Source organism: Calonectris borealis, chromosome Z (assembly GCF_964195595.1).
Source record: "Calonectris borealis chromosome Z, bCalBor7.hap1.2, whole genome shotgun sequence".
Lineage (NCBI taxonomy): Eukaryota > Metazoa > Chordata > Aves > Procellariiformes > Procellariidae > Calonectris > Calonectris borealis.
In genome coordinates, this window is record NC_134352.1 from 35,791,383 (window position 1) to 35,809,035 (window position 17,653).

General features: G+C 37.8%; 1 protein-coding gene across 1 annotated transcript in view; it reads left to right on the forward strand.

Annotated features, from left to right (window-relative positions):
* Nucleotides 1-2,552: 2,552 nt before the first annotated feature.
* The window catches only part of LOC142076022 (long-chain fatty acid transport protein 6-like), a 40,837-nt gene continuing 25,736 nt past the window's right edge, over nucleotides 2,553-17,653 (forward strand). The window contains exons 1-4 of the mRNA XM_075138327.1: nucleotides 2,553-3,495; nucleotides 12,525-12,731; nucleotides 14,924-15,082; nucleotides 16,135-16,259. Of these exons, the coding sequence (XP_074994428.1) occupies nucleotides 2,982-3,495; nucleotides 12,525-12,731; nucleotides 14,924-15,082; nucleotides 16,135-16,259 (1,005 nt within the window). The 5' untranslated portion in view covers nucleotides 2,553-2,981. The remainder of the gene's footprint in view (nucleotides 3,496-12,524; nucleotides 12,732-14,923; nucleotides 15,083-16,134; nucleotides 16,260-17,653) is intronic.

Here is a 17,653-nt window from a genome sequence, read left to right on the forward strand (position 1 = left end):
ACAAGAGTATCTTTCAACGTTCCTCTATGATTTTTCAAATCAAGATCTAAGTATAAATCTTCCTTAAAGCTCACAGTCTTTCCCTTTACTCATTATTTATGCACATTTACATAGCAGTTAACAATGCCAAACTCTAGTCAACCAAATAACTGTACAGTGTTTTTTTAACATTACTTTAAGCACAGGTTACTGTAGCATTTAATTTACTTATTATTTATTTAAAAAAAAAATTAAAACACTAGCCCATTAAGTTACCTTCACCTTAGAAAAGCAAGCTAAAATTCTATCTCCTCACAAAATGTCTTTCTGGAAGAAGTGATGCTCTCCGGCTGAAAAACTAAATACTTCTGTCTTCCTATGTACACCTATATAGGTTACAACATACACAGATACCTCCATTGTACTTTACCGTATCAATAAAAACTAACAGCCTACTGCCACTATTGCCTTTAAAGAACCATGAAATCTGTTTGTAATCTAGCTTTGCACTATTTAATTTGCTTGAATTTGTTTCCAATGGATGTCCAGACAGTACCCATATAACAAAGCTGTGTTTGTATATTTTTAATCTAATCAGGCCTCGGTCTTAGTGGTAAAACAGAAAATAATAGTACTAGAGCCAGCTCAGAACACAACTCAACTCTTTAAGTGTCTGTTCTCCTCCACTTCTTTGGGGCAAATGAGCTTGCCTAGATTAAAAACTTTGTGATAAAAATTAGTCAAAACCATAGACTTTTGAGCTAAACTGATTGTCTCTGCAATCGGAGCTGACAAAGAAAGACCACTCATGATTTAACATAGTTTTGACTAGGCAACAACCTACAGGAGAGATGTCCCAGTAGTAAGGAGCATTCTTAGTATTGAAAAGCAGTGTAAGAAGCTGTTGCCTGCCACTTCTCAACATGTTTGTTGCTGCCTCAGCCCACCTTTTTCCCTCATCCTCTCGTTCAATTCTCAGTGCATAGGGGACCACAGGAAAGACAATTCATATGATTCCCAGGGTTTTAAGGCAAGAGCTAAAAAGTTTTTTTCAAATGACATGAAGAAATGAGCACAAAGCTGAGCTTGTGGAATAATTTCCATTATTCCTTGTGTTCCTCAGTTTCAAGGGCAGAAAAAAAACAGATAAACTGAACTTTTCCTGTTAAGATTAGTGGCAGATTGGTACAAAATCTACCTTCAAAAGCTCTGGTTGAATCAAGTCTTTTCTCTCAGCAATAAAGTACCAATTCTCCGACTGCCTGATGTGGAACATATGCCAAAAAGCCTGAGAAATCGATGATCTATTGTTTCCATTATTATCCTTCTGTAGTCATTTTTTCAAACATTGAGGAAGGGTGCACTGTGATTTAGAGTGATTTACAAGTTTTTGAGTTTGTAGAACAGAAACCTCTATCACATTTACTGTGGAGGGAATAGTCTTCTTGTAACAACACAATAATTTGAGGAATCTATTTGCAGCATTTGAAAGACATCTCTTGAGTTCTTTGTTAGTTCCTTGTTTTCCTACCACCTATTGGGTATCAGGAGAGCAATGGCATATGTGATATGCTGCAACCGTATTGTCATCCTCCTCTTGTGAGAGGGCAGGTTTGTCCCTTAATGAGTCATATGTGCTGTGTTTTAATCAGTGCAGGCCTTTTCTGGCTTGCCAGAAAAAATACATTCCTCAATGTGATTGCCTGGAAACTGTGTTCTTCATTATCAGTACAGATCACTGTACGACTTTAGAAAATACAGAATTACTCAAAAGCACATTCATATCCTGTAAAAAAATGCATTTACTACAGGCTACAGTTTTAAAATAAGTAAGTACCTTCTGATCTTTTGTCACGATGCACTGGAGTCCTGAATTCAAACTGTGGCCAACACAAGGGCAGAAAATGTGTCACTCATAAAATCACCTCTGCTTCTCCCAGTCCACGTAACTCCAGACTCACCGGCACTAAAACACGTGAACACCACGTTATCTGTCTCACCAAGGGCAATGGCAGTGGATGCCTTTAGATGGCAGGAAGCCATCAGTGTGTTGAAGTGCTTGGGGTGACAGACCTCAGCAGCAGCAGGATCAACACCATGCTCAGGTGTGACTGCTTCTTGCCAGCAGTGTCCCTTCAGCACGAAGAAGACATTCGTATGGCACACTGACCCTCGGCCTTGCCCCAGCCCCCCGTTTCCAGGTGGACTGAACCGGTCCTGAAGGTGTTTCCCAGACCCGGGCTAGTTGCAACGCTGGTCTCCTCAGTCTAAAACTGCTCCTGAGGCCCAGGTGGTGTGGTGACAGGGCCTGCACGCCGAGCCCCAGCGACCAGCGGTGACAACTGACTTCCCGGGGCCGAACCGCTAAAAGCAACGAGGGAACAGCCCAGCGCGGGGCACCTACCCGCCCCGGCGCGTCCCACCGTCTTCCCAGGGACCGGGCCCCCGGCCCTCGCTCTGCAGCTGCCCGCCGCGGCGAGGGCCATCCCCCGGCGAGGCTTCCTGCGCTCGGCTGCCGCCTTACCCAGGATCCAACCTCCCGGGCTGCCGCCGCCGGGGGTGGGGTGAAGCGAGGCAGCAGATCGCGCCTTATGCAAGCAGCTCAGGGAGCAGCCGCCGCCGCCCCGCCAGGAGCTCGGTGCTGACCGTGAGTCCCGGGGGCGGGGGTGAGGGGGGCAGCTCTCGCCTCAGCCGTGCCTGCCCTCGCCTCTCCCGCCGGGGCGTGCCGTCCCGCAGGTGCGGGGCCCGGCGCAGCGGGCGGCTCTGGGCGGCGGGGCCGAGGTGTGTGGCTGGCGGTCGCCGTCGGCTGCTCGGCTCCCCTTGCCCTGCTGCTGCCTGACCGGGAGTTGGTGCGGGCTTCCCAGGGCGGCGGCGCACCTCTCTGGAGGAGGAGAGGTCGGGAAGAGCCTCAGCCCTTACCGGCTTTCTCCTCAGACTCCGCACCCTGACTGGCTGCTCCCCGCGTCCCGACTCCGTGTGTCAAGCGGCCTGGCTGTAGGGAAATGAGTGGCTGGGACGACCTTTATCCATTCCCAATGCTGCCCTCCTGGGTGCCGGGCGCTGCTGCCGGGATTGCCTCCTTGCACCTCCTCCAGAAACTCCTCTTTCCCTACTTTTGGGCTGACCTGAGATACCTGCTGAAAGTATTGATGTATGGGCTGAGAGTGGAGATGTACCGGCTGCAAGGGAGGATTGTCACTGTCCTGGACCAGTTTGTGAAGCTGGCTGAGAAGCAGCCCCACAAGCCGTTCCTCATCTACGACGGGAAGGTGCACACCTACCGGGATGTGGACAGGAGGAGTAACAGGGTAGCGCAGGTCTTCCTACACCACGGGGTGCTGAAGAAGGGCGACACGGTGGCCTTGCTGATGGGCAACGAGCCAGACTTCATCCACGTGTGGTTCGGACTGGCCAAGCTGGGCTGCGTGGTGGCTTTCCTCAACTTCAATGTCCGCTCCAGATCTCTCCTGCACTGTGTCAGTAGCTGTGAGCCCAAGATACTGGTTGTGGGAGCAGGTAGAGTATACGCCTGATTTGTACATCCAAAGCTTTTAATGTCACATCTCCTCGGTGTATGTCTCTGCAGCTCCTTTATTGAAAAACTGATTTCCAGATGTTCACAGAATGAAAGAAACCTAGGGCTAGAAGGGGCTTCAAGAGATCATAAAGCTTTAGCTTCTCAGGCAGAATCAAGTATATCCATGCTTTGGGGACATTTAACCTTTTCTTAAAAAATGCGCATTGCAGGAAAGTTTGCAATATCTAAGTACAGCCTGTTCCAAGCATTTAATCACTTCAGTAGTTGCTTAACGTGTCTCAGAAAATATTAAAATGATCTGTTAAGAATAACTTACCATTCGTTTTTAAATGGTCAATTTTAATCTTATTTAAGTTATGTACTTTCTTCTCGTGTACTCTCTCCCCATCTTTCTAGGGATCAAAAACTGCCAGCTAGAAGGTCTAAGCTCAGGATTGTACAACCTCTGCTGTACAACTGTTCGCAGAGGTATCATAGACTTCCAGGGACTAAAAATGAGAGGTTTTTTGTTACAGGTGTAGCACATAGGAGGTTGATTTGTAATAACCAACTTACTGTTGGCGTTAGATTGTAGAAGAAATTGCTGTATTTGAATAGGAGATAATAGTGTGTGTTGTGTAAGTTTCCAAAGTACTACATTTTTATTAAGTGCTTCAAAACAATTTAAAATCTTGATGTAGGCATACTGTGCATTGTATATTCAAATTTGGCTTCAATTACAGGGATGTATAAGTTGAAGACAGGTCCAAAACCTAAACTTGCCTCAGCATTTATGATCAAGTGCTAGTGAACCTGCAGTGTTAAAAGATCACACAGAACCTTGACATTTGGTTGGAGGAGGATATTTCAAAATATTAAATATCAGTGTTGTCCTGCCTCTCTAAAATTATTATTCCAAGTCTACTCTGCCTTGTTTCTATTTCACAACTTCTTGCCTTATTGCTATTACGCAGGCTGTGGGGTTTTGCATCCATGACATCTAAATGGTGGAATTTCCTTCCATCTGTTCTCTGCTGCTGCAAATTTGTGCTTTCAAAAATATATTTAAGATTTTTCCCTTGCATATTTTTTAATTTCAAATTTTGTCATTCTGATTGTATATGGTATGCTTGTTTAATAATGCTTGGTAATTAAAACAAACTAATGAAACAAAAGCCAATTTAAATATAATCCCAAAACACATGATAACAATGCTTCTGAACTGACAGTTTTTAATTCTGCCTTTTTCCTTACTTAATTAAAAAAAATCTCATTTAACACCCTCTGATGAATATGTGCTTTTGAGTGTATGGATTGAGGAATGGAATTAATGTTCAGGAAATTCTTGCTCATGGACTCTGGTGAAGGAGAACTTTGGATCAAAACTTCTATCTAAGAGTAGTCTTTATTAAAATGGAAGGTTAACTAATGAATGAAAAAAGCATTTGCAATGCAGGAACGGGGTCCTGCATTGTTTCTCCACTTTTGATTTGTTACCAGCAGCTGATAGTAAGAGCGACTATGTTGAAATAATTTGGTCTGAGAGTCTGCCTCAGCTCACAAAAGAAGAGCTGTGTGCAGAGGGGTAATACAACAGAGATACCAACAAATTAATCTCTGAGCTGGTCTTTTATGTGTTGGTCTTCTTCATTCATGGGTTTTAGTCTCTGCATTAAGTTTGTCAGTCCCTTGAGCCTGCAAGGCTTCACAGTATTCTTCTCTGGGACTTAGAGGCTCTTTTTTATCTGTATCTGTGAATGAAGCTGGAGTTCTGTTATGTCCTTGTAATCAGCCACGTCATATGGAAAAGGAGCCTCTCCAACGGAGTCCAGGTTTTGCAACTGAAGGTTCATATACCATTCAGTGACTGTGAGGACTAACTCATACCACTCTTGAAACAAAAACATTATACATAATTATTGTACATAATAATTTCCCCCTAATGTTTATAAAAATTACAGGGCAGCATTTAACATTGAGGTTACACAGTCAGTCAGATAATCCTCAGAGGTCTGTTAAACATCTTTTTGTCCAGTGTTAGTGTGTGTTTCAAGGGATTCTTCCTTATTGGTAGGCATAACTTGAACTTTCTTGTGTGTTTTGCTCAGTGACACCATGTTCCACAGGATTGTGCATACCTTGAACATAGTATTTTTTTTTTCCAAAATATTTACACTAAAAACAATCAACCTGTGGTCCAATATGTATCATTGTCATAGTCATGCATCATGTTTGGCAACTAAGATTGTTTTTTTATTCAGAGATTAGTATGTAATGGTATTATTTCTGGATAATGGAAATTCTAATTTTCAAAAATGTGTAGGTTTTTCACCCTCCACAAACAAATGTAGGCTTGACTTAGCAATTCTGTTTCTTGTAACAGTTACAAAACTATCTTTTCGATATTTTGGATGATCTTCAATCTTGTTCATATACTGCAGCACAGCAGAAATCATCCCCTTAACAATTTGACCATTAACTGTGCTCAGCAAGACCAAATTTACTCTTGAAATTCTTGTCTGTAATGGCACATTAAATCAGGAACCTGTATTCAAATCCATTTAATATTAAGGTTTCATTTCTGCTGAAGGGAACCTTCCGCTTTCTGCTGGTATCTGGAACAGTTCCCACAAATAATTGTTCATTGCTAAATCTTCCCTGCTCAGAATGATGGTGTAGCCTTCCTCTGTCTGAGATGGTTGCATCTTGCAGCTTCTTTTGGTACATCTTGTCATTTTTCCAAAATGCTTTTATTTTTTAGAAATGCGATACCTCTATCCAAATAGGCTGGGTACTATTTATGGTTGCATTTTCTTCCACGCCTTGTTCAGTCTTTCATGCTGCCTCTTGCAAGATCACTCTCATTTGTACTCTTTGGAATTTGTACTCTTCAGTTTTGTTTTGTGCCTGCATATTTTTCAGAGGTTGTGGTTTGGTAACCCCGTCCAATTAGTATCATTTTGTCTTTCCTTCAGCACTTGCAGTCAGACTTTCTTCTGGTCTGACAATTCTCTGATATTTTGATTGCTTTTTCTAATTTCAGATGGGAGTCTTCCAATAGTACTTAAGTTTTGGGGTTTGGTTTTGACTTATGTATTCTACGAACTCTCTGCAATTGAATGTTTTATTCTTAAGCCTCAAATATGTTATAAAAACTTCAAAATTTCTCCCTCCTGTTGGTTTCTTGAATGAAATGGGTATCTCTAAAAGGTTGAATTTTTTTCTGTGACAGCAATGCTGTTTTAATTAATTTAGCACAGTCTAGTAACGTGGTTTTTTCCCGCTCATCCAACCGCAGGCTGTAAGGCAAATACAGATTCTCTGATTTGCCAATACTTAGACTTTGTATTTCTTTCCAGTATTTTCACTTGCCTTTGTGGCAGAGAGAGAGTTTTTGCTTTAGCTACCTTCATTTGTCTGCTGCCTTCCCAGAGCGTTTAGCTCTTGCGTTAATTTGTTATGTAACATTCTCACACTTCCATTCCCAGAAACACTGTCTACCACCACTCCCATTCTGGGGAATGTTTGTTGAAAGAGATTCAAAAGTTGGAGTTTAAAACTGCATTTTTAATAAAATGGCAGTTAACTACCATGTAAGTAAATGAGGAACTTGTAAAGGAGGAAAAAAGAAGCTGTATGCTCTTCTCTCTATAAGATTGCCAGGATTAGCTTACTTTAACAGCAATCTGACCTGTTTAAAAGGTATTTGTCCTTACTACATTTGTTACCAGATTATGCCACCCTTATTTTTAAAATTACTGGTTAAACAGAAGAGTAAGATACTGCTTAAAATGAAGGCATCTTTTAAGGCACTGTGTCCTTTCTAGGGAATGTTTCAATTCATTGGACTCTTGCTTGAACAAGGGATTACATTTTATCTTTTGGACAGTACTTGTGTGACAGCAATACTATTGAACAACACCTACAATCTAGTGACCCACCAGAAAGGTACAAATGGAATTTGCCATTGCATTTATAGTGTGTTGCTACTCGGAAGTGTTCAGCTCTTAGTAGTACATCCCAGATTGCCATCATGACTTCTGGTGCAAGGATTTAACCGTGAAAGGATTGTGTTACGAAACTCTATGATATTGGTTTACATCAGTCCTGATAGCAAAGGCTATTCAGGGAGACTCCATGCTGCATGGACACGTGTGGGCACCCTGCTCTATGTGGGCCTGCTTGAGCAGGGGTGTTGGACCAAGATGATCTCCAGAGGTCCCTTCCAACCACAGCCATTCTGTGATTCTGCAATTCTGTACAGAATTACATTTCTCAGCTGTGCAAGTATAGCATTTGCCTGGCAAGGATTTTTTACTCTTGAGGCACCAGCAGTGCTTTCTGCTGCTGCTGAGTGTATTCTGAACTTCTCGCCATCTGAGCTCAGAACCAGGGTTTACGCTGGCAGGAGTAAAGTTCAGATAGAAGTGTGTCTACATCCTGGAAAAAGACAAACGAAGGTTTTTTTGGTATTTGTGAATTATTGGTATTATATGGTATTCTATACAAGTAGCAGTATAATCTCTCCTATGTTAGTCACTGAGTGAAAAAAAAAAAGATCAAAAATAGATCAAAACGATCTTTTCTTAACTATTTGGAATAAAAAGCTATTTAGACCTAAACATTTAGGACAAGGAAACCATAGAAGACCTGCAGAAGGCACTCTTACCTGCTCTGTCAGACACCATATCTCTTTGATCACTTGCTTTTGTGTCTCTGTCCCAGATGGCCTTCGAGTGGAAAACTGTGATTCCCAAGCCAGTTTCTATTTTACTACCTTTGCTGCCTTCAGTGGCATCTCAAGATACCAACACTGATCCTGAGCCATAACTGACTTGAAATTTCTGTTTTTATTGCTTAGTGAGAATAAGTGCTAAGTGTAAGGAGTCACTTGAGGGATCAAGTACAAGTAACAATTATTTCTGAAGCCAGAGTGGGGAAGAGTTTGGACTTGCCATAGCTTACTGAGCATATCAACCAGGGTACACATCAAAGTTATGTAAGGACCATTTAATACAGTTTTCTTTCCGAGTAACTTTCTGTTCAGTACAAGTTGATCTCATAATCTGTTGTATTCCTTTCATCAGTGTAGGACTGTGTCCTTGCCAACAGGCTGCATTGTTTCTTTGCTAGAAAATAACATAAAAAACCTTTTGTGCAACTTGAAGCCTAGGACAGTAGTTCAAAACCAAAACATATTTTCCTTGCTTTCTCAAAAGATGTAACTGAGTTATGTACTCATGTGAATTTGATATAACAGTTTCACGAACTTCGTGTCAAATAATGAAATGCATTAAAAGCACGAGAGGAAAAAAAAGGCAAAAAAAGTGGAGAAGCATATTCATCTTGACTGATTACAAATATTTTTTTTTTCCCAGTAGAAGCCAAATAGTTAGCAAATAGTGAATATTCATATACAAAGTATGTAAACAACGCTGCTGACTACATTGCCAAACTTTAGATAAGCAATCATTTCTTCCAAAACAAATAAACAAAAACCTGAATATACTTCCATAGTGTAAAAAGCAAACAAGTAGTTGAGAGAAACCACAAGCTTATATAGCTAAATTGCTTTACTATAATTGCTTTCATATATGGTAAAGTACACATACCAGGTACCTCCAGAAATAATCAAACTGTAGTGCCTCCAAGAGGGCTGTTTCTTCCTGACACATGGACAAGATGATAAGTAATGACCAATGAGCCCGACACAACGTCTGGCACAGAAGTTCTTTGTTCATGGAACAAAACATTAGTTGAGTATCATCAGAATTATTCTTTGGAAGTATGTTAGTACAACTGAGAGTTATCTTCAAACACCCCATGCTCTTGTGTGTTCCAGAAGTAATCTTCAGTTTCTGGCACTTTGAATACAGCTGTTTTAAATTACCCTTTCTTATTCAGGAAATCACTTATTGTTTCTGCTGTCTCTGCTATCTAACTAGAAATTTCTTTTAAGATAACGTATATTTACAAGCTGTTCACATATTGTTCCAAATACTAGATTCCTGAGCACAGAAGAAAAATTCTACTGTAACCAACAGTAGGATAGCCTCTGTGCAATAACAAAACCCATAGGTTTTATGAGTGAGTGTTTAGAGAAACAATAAACAGTGTGTATGTTTAATTTGAAGATTGATCTTAATTATTTAGAGTAAATATGTTTCAGTCTACTAAAAGGGAACTATGCCCTCCTGTCATTCTTGAATCTTAAATGATGGTGTCTGTAGAGTTGAAATTAATAGCTGCCATCTTTCTTCCTTTGGAAGAAGGAAAGAAAAGAGGCAAAAAGAAAAAGAAAAAGAAGAGGTAAGTCCTCTTCTTTTTGAGAGACTTGCACTTCATGTTACTCAAATACACAAAGAACTTGGTGCACACCTTATCTAGAACTTCTGAATACTAAAAAATTAGAAATATTTGTGAATTTCTTCATGTCATGCAGTCCTAAACAAAAATGTCTTCTGTAGAGAAGTTAAGAGTTGGTAGGTAATACAGCTTCATTTTCATCACTTTCAAAAATGTAAAAAGCAAAACAATTTAAGGAAATGCAAGAAGGAATGAATTTATATATGGAAAATAAGCAAATGCCACAATGATCCCTTCGGTATCTGCAGTATTTAAGATACTCACTGAGGAGTTTTTTTGCCAGGCCTTCTGCAAGAGGATAGTTTTCAATTAAACAATAGGTGAAATTTCATTTACGGTTATACTTTAGTTACATAGGATAATTTTGCATGATGAGTTTTATTGGGCAGTTTGTCTTAATATTTGTACATCATGTTTGTTATCTGGTAAGGACACTGCACAGGATGCATAGCTGAGTCTGATTCAAATGATTACCAGAAGCTGGAGAAGCCAAGAAATTCTTAACAATCCTTAACAATTAACAATCCTTAACATCTTTGCTGGCACTGTAGTTTGAGCTAGTGCACCAATAAAGAATAACAGAGAATGCTATATTCTTTCAGTAGTTTTGAGAACAGAAATGGAGCTCCAGCCACTTCTAACACCTGTGTTTCTTTTGCTAGGTTCTCAACCTAACTTGTACCTACACAATCTATTATCAGTATATTTAGGAGACATATATGTATATATATACCTAATAGGAAGACAAAAATCAGTATTAGAAGGTAGTAAGTATATAGTTATGCTGTCACACTTGGTTTATTAATAGCTGTTTTTCATTAGAAGTAATGCTGTAGTATTTTCATATTTATTACTTGAAAAATATACTCTAATTTTATAATTTTATAATATAACAGCAAAACAGAATTAATATGCCAATGAACCTTGACTTTCAGTGCATCAGGTTTCCTCCAGTTAATGCTATTGTTAACATTATTTTTTATTCACATTTTTTTCATTCTATTGCTATGTATAGTGGAAAGGGACTGTTCTCCAATGATTCAAACAGGAGGCTATCTATCTTTTACATTTTCATAATTATTTGTATGATTCCTTCATTCCTTTCTGAAATCATTCTGCGGTGCAAGGAAGTTAGAACTCAAAAATTTTTATGTCACACTCCATCAGATCTGTTTGCTAAACATTCATAAAATATATAGAACTTGTACTCTGTAGGCTTTAGGTTTTTAAGACATGTTTTGTTGGCAACAGTAGGCTATATCTCTGTTATAGTAATAGAGATTAGTAGGTCATTCATTAAAATATATACAGCAGTCTGTCATTAGGAAAGTAGTTTTCTGAAAGATTAAAAATCTGAAAATCTTCAGTTATTTTGGTGTAAAATTTATGCAAGGGGGTTCTATTAGTGGTATCCATATTTAATATTTGCGAAATGAGCTTGGAGTTGACATCAGGATTTCAAATGCTGGCTCTGGCAATACCTCATTATGAGGTTCTGGGTGAGTCATGTCAACTTTCGTTGTTTATTCATCTATAAAAATTTAAATAATAACATAAATTTATACCCACAGGGCTATTTGCAAGATTAATTACATAGGCTGAGATCCAGCAAAGCACTTAAGTGTAAATGAGTTTTTAAGTATATGAATAGTTCTATTGAAAACAATATTATTCCTATTCTTGAGAATTTTCCTGGGTTAGTACTTTAATGCCTGTGCAGTGTTCTGAGAAAGTGCCAGATTGTAAAAATGCTTAGAGATATAAACATAAATACCAAATGTATTGCTTAAGGATTGGCCTCTATTTATATTTTTTCTTTTTGTTTAATCTGGGACTCTCTCTCATGGTTTCTTTCCTGATAAGCCAACAAAATACATCTTAGTTATGCTGCTGTTTTTATTTTATAAAAGTGAGTTTGTATTTATATTCAGGTAAAAGCCAATACAAGGAACAGGCTTTCAGTGAATGAACATGTGATTATATGAAAATAAAATTGTCTGGTGTACCTAAAATCAGATTCATTAACGTATCTAAAACACTCAAAGCACTACATAAATAGCCATATGGTTCTTTGGCAATGTCTGAATAAGGCACGGGCCTGTATCATATTTCTATTCTGTGAAATTCAGGTACCTACATAAGTGATACAGTTTTTGGCCTGTGTGTTTGTTTTTAAATTAGTCACTTGTGTGCTTTTGAAAAAAATACTGCTCCATGAGAGATTGCTTTTGAGGGCGTCCAGGGAAACCTGCACTGTCATTACCACCTATGTATATATTTGCTTGCATCTTCAACAGAATTCCTCATAATTTATTTGAAGTTGAAGCTTAACTACACTTCATTCTGGTCTTAGCAATGACCAAGGGTTATCCAAAATGAGGTGGAAAGCAGCAGTTAGTAATCAGTGCTCACCATTTTGCCTTGAGGGCTAGCTGACAATTAGACCTTGTGGGGTCAGCAGTATTTTTACCACATTATACCCTGTTTTCAGTGAATTTTCATTCTAGTTCATCATTATTTTATTGAATTTGTCTATGTCCATGGTGGTGACTTTCATTCCTCTTTCTCTTATAAAAAGTAAAACTTTCAGAGGAAAAATACTTTATTTGCTGGTTTTCTGAAGACATAATGTAAGTAACATTATTTTATGTTAATTTTTAAGATTTGCTTGGGACACTGGAAGAAATTCTTCCTAACCTCCAAAAAGATGTTAGCGTTTGGATAATGACCAAAGACTCCACTTTTCCAAGTGTGCATACCCTTTTAGACAAAATAGAGGCTGCATCTGAAGACCCTGTTCCAGTTAATCGACGCTCTGCCAACAACCTCAAGTCATCTGTTTTATATATATTTACTTCAGGAACAACAGGTACAGGTCTGCTAAAGAGTCTATGTTATCCTTCAGCTTTCATCTAGAAACTTAATTTTCTGAAACGCTAATCTTTTGGTTCATCTTTTCATAGTAGATTATCATATTTCTTACCTAGAAGCATTATGGTAGAAAATCAGCATATTTCCTGTCAGTGACTGTTTATATTCAGTGGTTTATGGGCTTCTCTTCTGTTTTTTCCTGCCACATTGTGCAAATACTATGAGAAGCTTTACCTCTTTATTACTTCGCAGCTAAGGTGTTTATAAAACATTTTGCTTTTTCAGTGGGTTTACAATTATAATAAATATTATTTTGTGATCACATACCACTGCCTAGCTAATATAGCTAACATTGTATCTAGAACTTTAAAAAACAATCTTCAAACAAGCAAATAGACATTTGGTTTTTCTTCATTAAGTCATGTTCTATGCAGGTCACTGTAGAGACAGAAAATAGGATTAAGTTACTAGCCTTTTTGTTTAGAAACAGATGGCTGAATTTATTACCAGTGCTCCAGCAGCTAAGAAGCTAAGACTTTAAAAAAACTGATCACTGACATGAAAAGCAGCATGATGTTGTTAAGATAAGCAGATTGGCATTCTCATTCAGCTGAACACAACAGTTTTAGTCACAAGAAGATTTAAAATGAAGATGTGTTTTATGGCTTCGTTCCCTGATACAAATAATTATTTAATTTATTTGCTTCGGGTTCTGGGGAAAAATTAGGAAATAAAAATGTCAGTCTAGAATAAAAAAATTAGAAAGGTATAAATATTGTCAAGAGGTCAGGTATGTTTGGAATACCACTAATATAAATATGGTAGAGCTTGCTGGTTAAAAGTAAGGAGTTTTAGCTAAAAAATACTATAGAATTCTCCAGGTAGAAGGATTTTGTTCTTATAGCTGCATTCAGAATATCTATGTGCAGTCTCAAATTTCAGTTATGTAGAATTTAAGATATTTTTGAATGATGGTATGTATTACATTAACTTACATTGGATTTCTTTCACGTACCATGTGACTAAAAGAATAAGGTTTGTTTAGTCTGAAGAGTATGAAATAACTAATTCTAATCCAAAGTAACTGAGCGTTTTCACACTTTTTGATAAAGCAAGAGCATAGTGTTGCTCCTAAAATAATAACTGGTTAACTTAGTTAAAAGAAAGAAATTCCCTTGCATGGTCTGTAGCCAGCTGTCTGTAAAGGCAGAAGGAAAAAACTCAAGACTCTGTAGAGCACTTCTTGCTATAAGTGGTTCATTGGCAGCATAGGCTTATTGCCTTTTCTCTTTAGTGTGATGGGTTTTGGAATAGCTTTGAAGTGTAGCTAGAATCTCCATAGATTACACTTCCAGTTAACAGCTTTAGTTAAGTCTTCAAATGAATGGTAGCTTTGCTAGAATAGGTGAGAAAACTTTCTGAACCATTATATTTTTTGAAATTTTTAACAGTTCTCACTGTTCCTCATCAGGACTCAGGCTGAAATTTGTGTGTGTACGTGAGAACATATAAAGCAAGAACACATTCCCTACTCAAAATAACGTGTACCAGAGTAGTAGCCCAAGAAGCTCTTGCATGTGAGTCTGTGTGTTGCTAAACAGAAATTCTGTGCTGAACCTGAAGAAACTCATTAAGAAGAACCTAACTGGAGTGGACTTTTTGCTGGATTTTTTTTTTAATTCTACATAGTCTTGATAGCATTCTAAAACAAATAGGTAGACTTAAATGTACACAGCCACTACATGATCTACTTCATGTAGATCCCAAACCTTTCTTAATTACGTTACAGTCACTATGACTCTTGCCTGAAAGAGATCTAGTGTGATGCCTCTTTATGTTAAAGGAGGTCCATATGTACAGTAAATGCTTCTGGCCCTTTGTTGGTTCTATATAATTTGATAGCATGCTAACCATGGAATTTTTTCATGTTTCCACCTATTTGAATTGACTTCACATCAGATTAAATAACTAACAGATGAGGTTACACACTTTATGTGTACAGAACAAACATGCAATACTGTATTAACAGCCAGTTGTCTATTATAAACGGCCATCTGAACAGATGGCTGAAAATTTGGTTACAGAAGAAAGAATTGATTCTTTTATGATTTTAGAGACCTTACACAGGAAAAAAAAAATTGAGTTCTCTTTAAGAGAAGCTTTATGCATGGTTTTATGTTTTCATTACAGGTCTTCCAAAGGCCGCAGTCATCAGTCACATGCAGGTTCTTAAAGGAGCTGCTGGATTGTGGGCTTTTGGTGCTACTGCAGAAGACATCATTTATATTACTCTGCCTCTTTATCACAGTGCGGCATCTCTTCTTGGCATCGGTGGATGCATTGAATTGGGTAGGGCTCATTTCATTTAATTGTATTGTTAATAGAGAATTAATTATTATAAAAATGTATAAAACTCACTTAGGTTCACTGCCATTAGAGAAACTAATGCTTTGCTGAAATAAATGAATAGTCTTTTTGTAATAGCTTTATATTTCTGTATTTTGGGGATGGGAGGGTGTTGTAATAGCGAAGGATCTCTAACAAGCTATCTTTGTCGTACTGGAGAAGAATTAGTTGTAGGTAGGTATTTGTGTCACAAATGATTTTACTTTCTTTTATATTTAGGCAAAAAGGAATTTAAGGACATATGTAATATTTTGGCAGTGTGTATAGCGCATTAATATATGTACAGACTAAGCATTGTTCAGTGGAATAGAACTAAAATGTATTTTGGTGAACTTAGAAAGACTGACAAATACATTTATAGTGAACATTCAGCTTTGTCATATATCATTAGATGATATATAACTTTTTTGCCATTTAATTTCTGTACTGTTTTGGCATGGACAATAAAACACATATTTTACTGAGACCATGTAGGTGTCCTCAATGACTCTCTTATAAAAGATTTATTTGGAACTTGATGGCAAATATTTCCTGCTTCCTGAAGCATAAAGGACAAGTCAGAGCAAGGGAAAGATCATTGGATTATGGATTAATTCGGTCTGAGTCTGCATTGATGACTGCTTTCTTTGTTGAAAAATGAGGGTTTAGTGATACCCAAATGATTTGCTAATTCAGACTGACTTTTCTGGATATTTTCAGTAAAACTCTCTTGAATAATGTTACAACACCAACAAAGAGAAGCTGTCTTCTTGCTTTTAACCTCTTATCTATCCGTTTCCGGTCTCGCCAAGGAGGAGACTGGGTTCATCTCCCTTCTTTGTCTGCTGGGTTTGAACACGCATCTTCTAATAAAACAGCTTAAATACCATATAGTTCTCTGAATGAGGCTGCTCTTAGTTCCTCTAATGTTCTATTTTGTAGAAATAGTGAACATAGCTAGCTAAGCTGCCATATAGAGAAAATGCTTCATTTCCTTTTCTACTGTTTCCATAAAGGTGCAACCTGTGTGTTGAAAAAGAAGTTCTCAGCTAGTCAATTTTGGAGTGACTGCAAAAAGTACAATGTAACTGTCATCCAGTACATTGGAGAACTTTGCCGTTACCTTTGCAGCCAGCCAGTGGTAAGTGGAACCAAAATTATAGCTATTCATCTCTAAGTGATATGTACTTTTATTGTTCTTAATGTGGTTATGTTAAAAGGGAAATAAAACTGTACTGAACCTGTCCCTCTACCCTTCTTTTTATGTGAGATTCTTCAAATATTTGGTGATCTGTAGACTGTAAAAAAAGAAATGGCTTGAATCAGGAAGATGTTAAAGTATTAAAAGAAGAGACTTCGAGACTAAAAACTGATTCAGTATCATTTGGTGAAAAAATATTATTTCACAGAGTTTCACAATGTCAGTTCAGAAAACCAGGATTACTGTTCAATGTCTTTTCAGAATTTTCAAAACTTTGTTTCTTGGCACATAAGTATATCAGAGGTCTCAAGTTTTGTAGGTCATGTTTTAGCACTGTTTTGGCTTGTGGAATGTGCGTGTTTTGAGACCATCTAAACCATATTTTAAAATTTGGAAGGAGTTTGATCTAGGTTAGCAGTTCAAAGGAAGAATGCCTTTTGTTCCAGTTAGAAAGCTATTCCGGACAACAAAGCTAGTTTTGTTAAAGTGACATTCCTCTCTGAAACTGTGTTAGCCCGTGGCAGTCAGTGGTGTGATGGTCTATCTACATGGTATCAAGCACGAAGTGTGCTGAACCTGTTGTAATTACCAAGTATAGCTGAGGTTAACTGAATTAACTCTTGATCTGGCTTTTTTCTGGTGTGTTTCTGTATCTACCCACTGATGAAAAAGAGAGCCCAAGATGTTTAGGCTAAGCTAAATGCTTAAAATTCGTTGGAATTAATTCAAGATGTATAAAATAATATAGACGGAACAGATATAACCTCTTGCATAGCAAACCCAACTATCTACTTTCTATCCTCAAATGCTTATGGTAAATGTGTCAAAATGAATACGAAACAAACATTCATAGTCCAGTATAAACTAAAATTCGTCTTGCTAATGCTGGCAACTTTCATCCATTTATGAGCTGCAGGTTGTCTTATTGTGTTTCAATAATAAATCCTAAATGTTACATCATATATTAGCTTAACTGGTTAAGCATTTTAATAAAAGACTTTACACAGTTACTTATGATCATAAACAGCTTTTATTTTGAATACTAAATAAAAATAAATATCGGCTTCCAAGTACCTGTATAACATTAAGCAAAAAGAACTGTATCCTCTTTTAAGTTAACAAAATGTTTAGGAGAACACGAAGAGATTTGTAAAAATGTACAAAATTGGATGCAATGTAACTGTTACATCTTCAAACATTCTCCCTTTGCCTCTATCATAATTTCATTTTGTGATTTCAAAAAAATAATCAGTGGTTTATTTTCTTTTCAGTGAATTTTATTGAAATGACTCATCTCTTAGGATATGGTGCCAATAATTCAAATTAAGTAATCT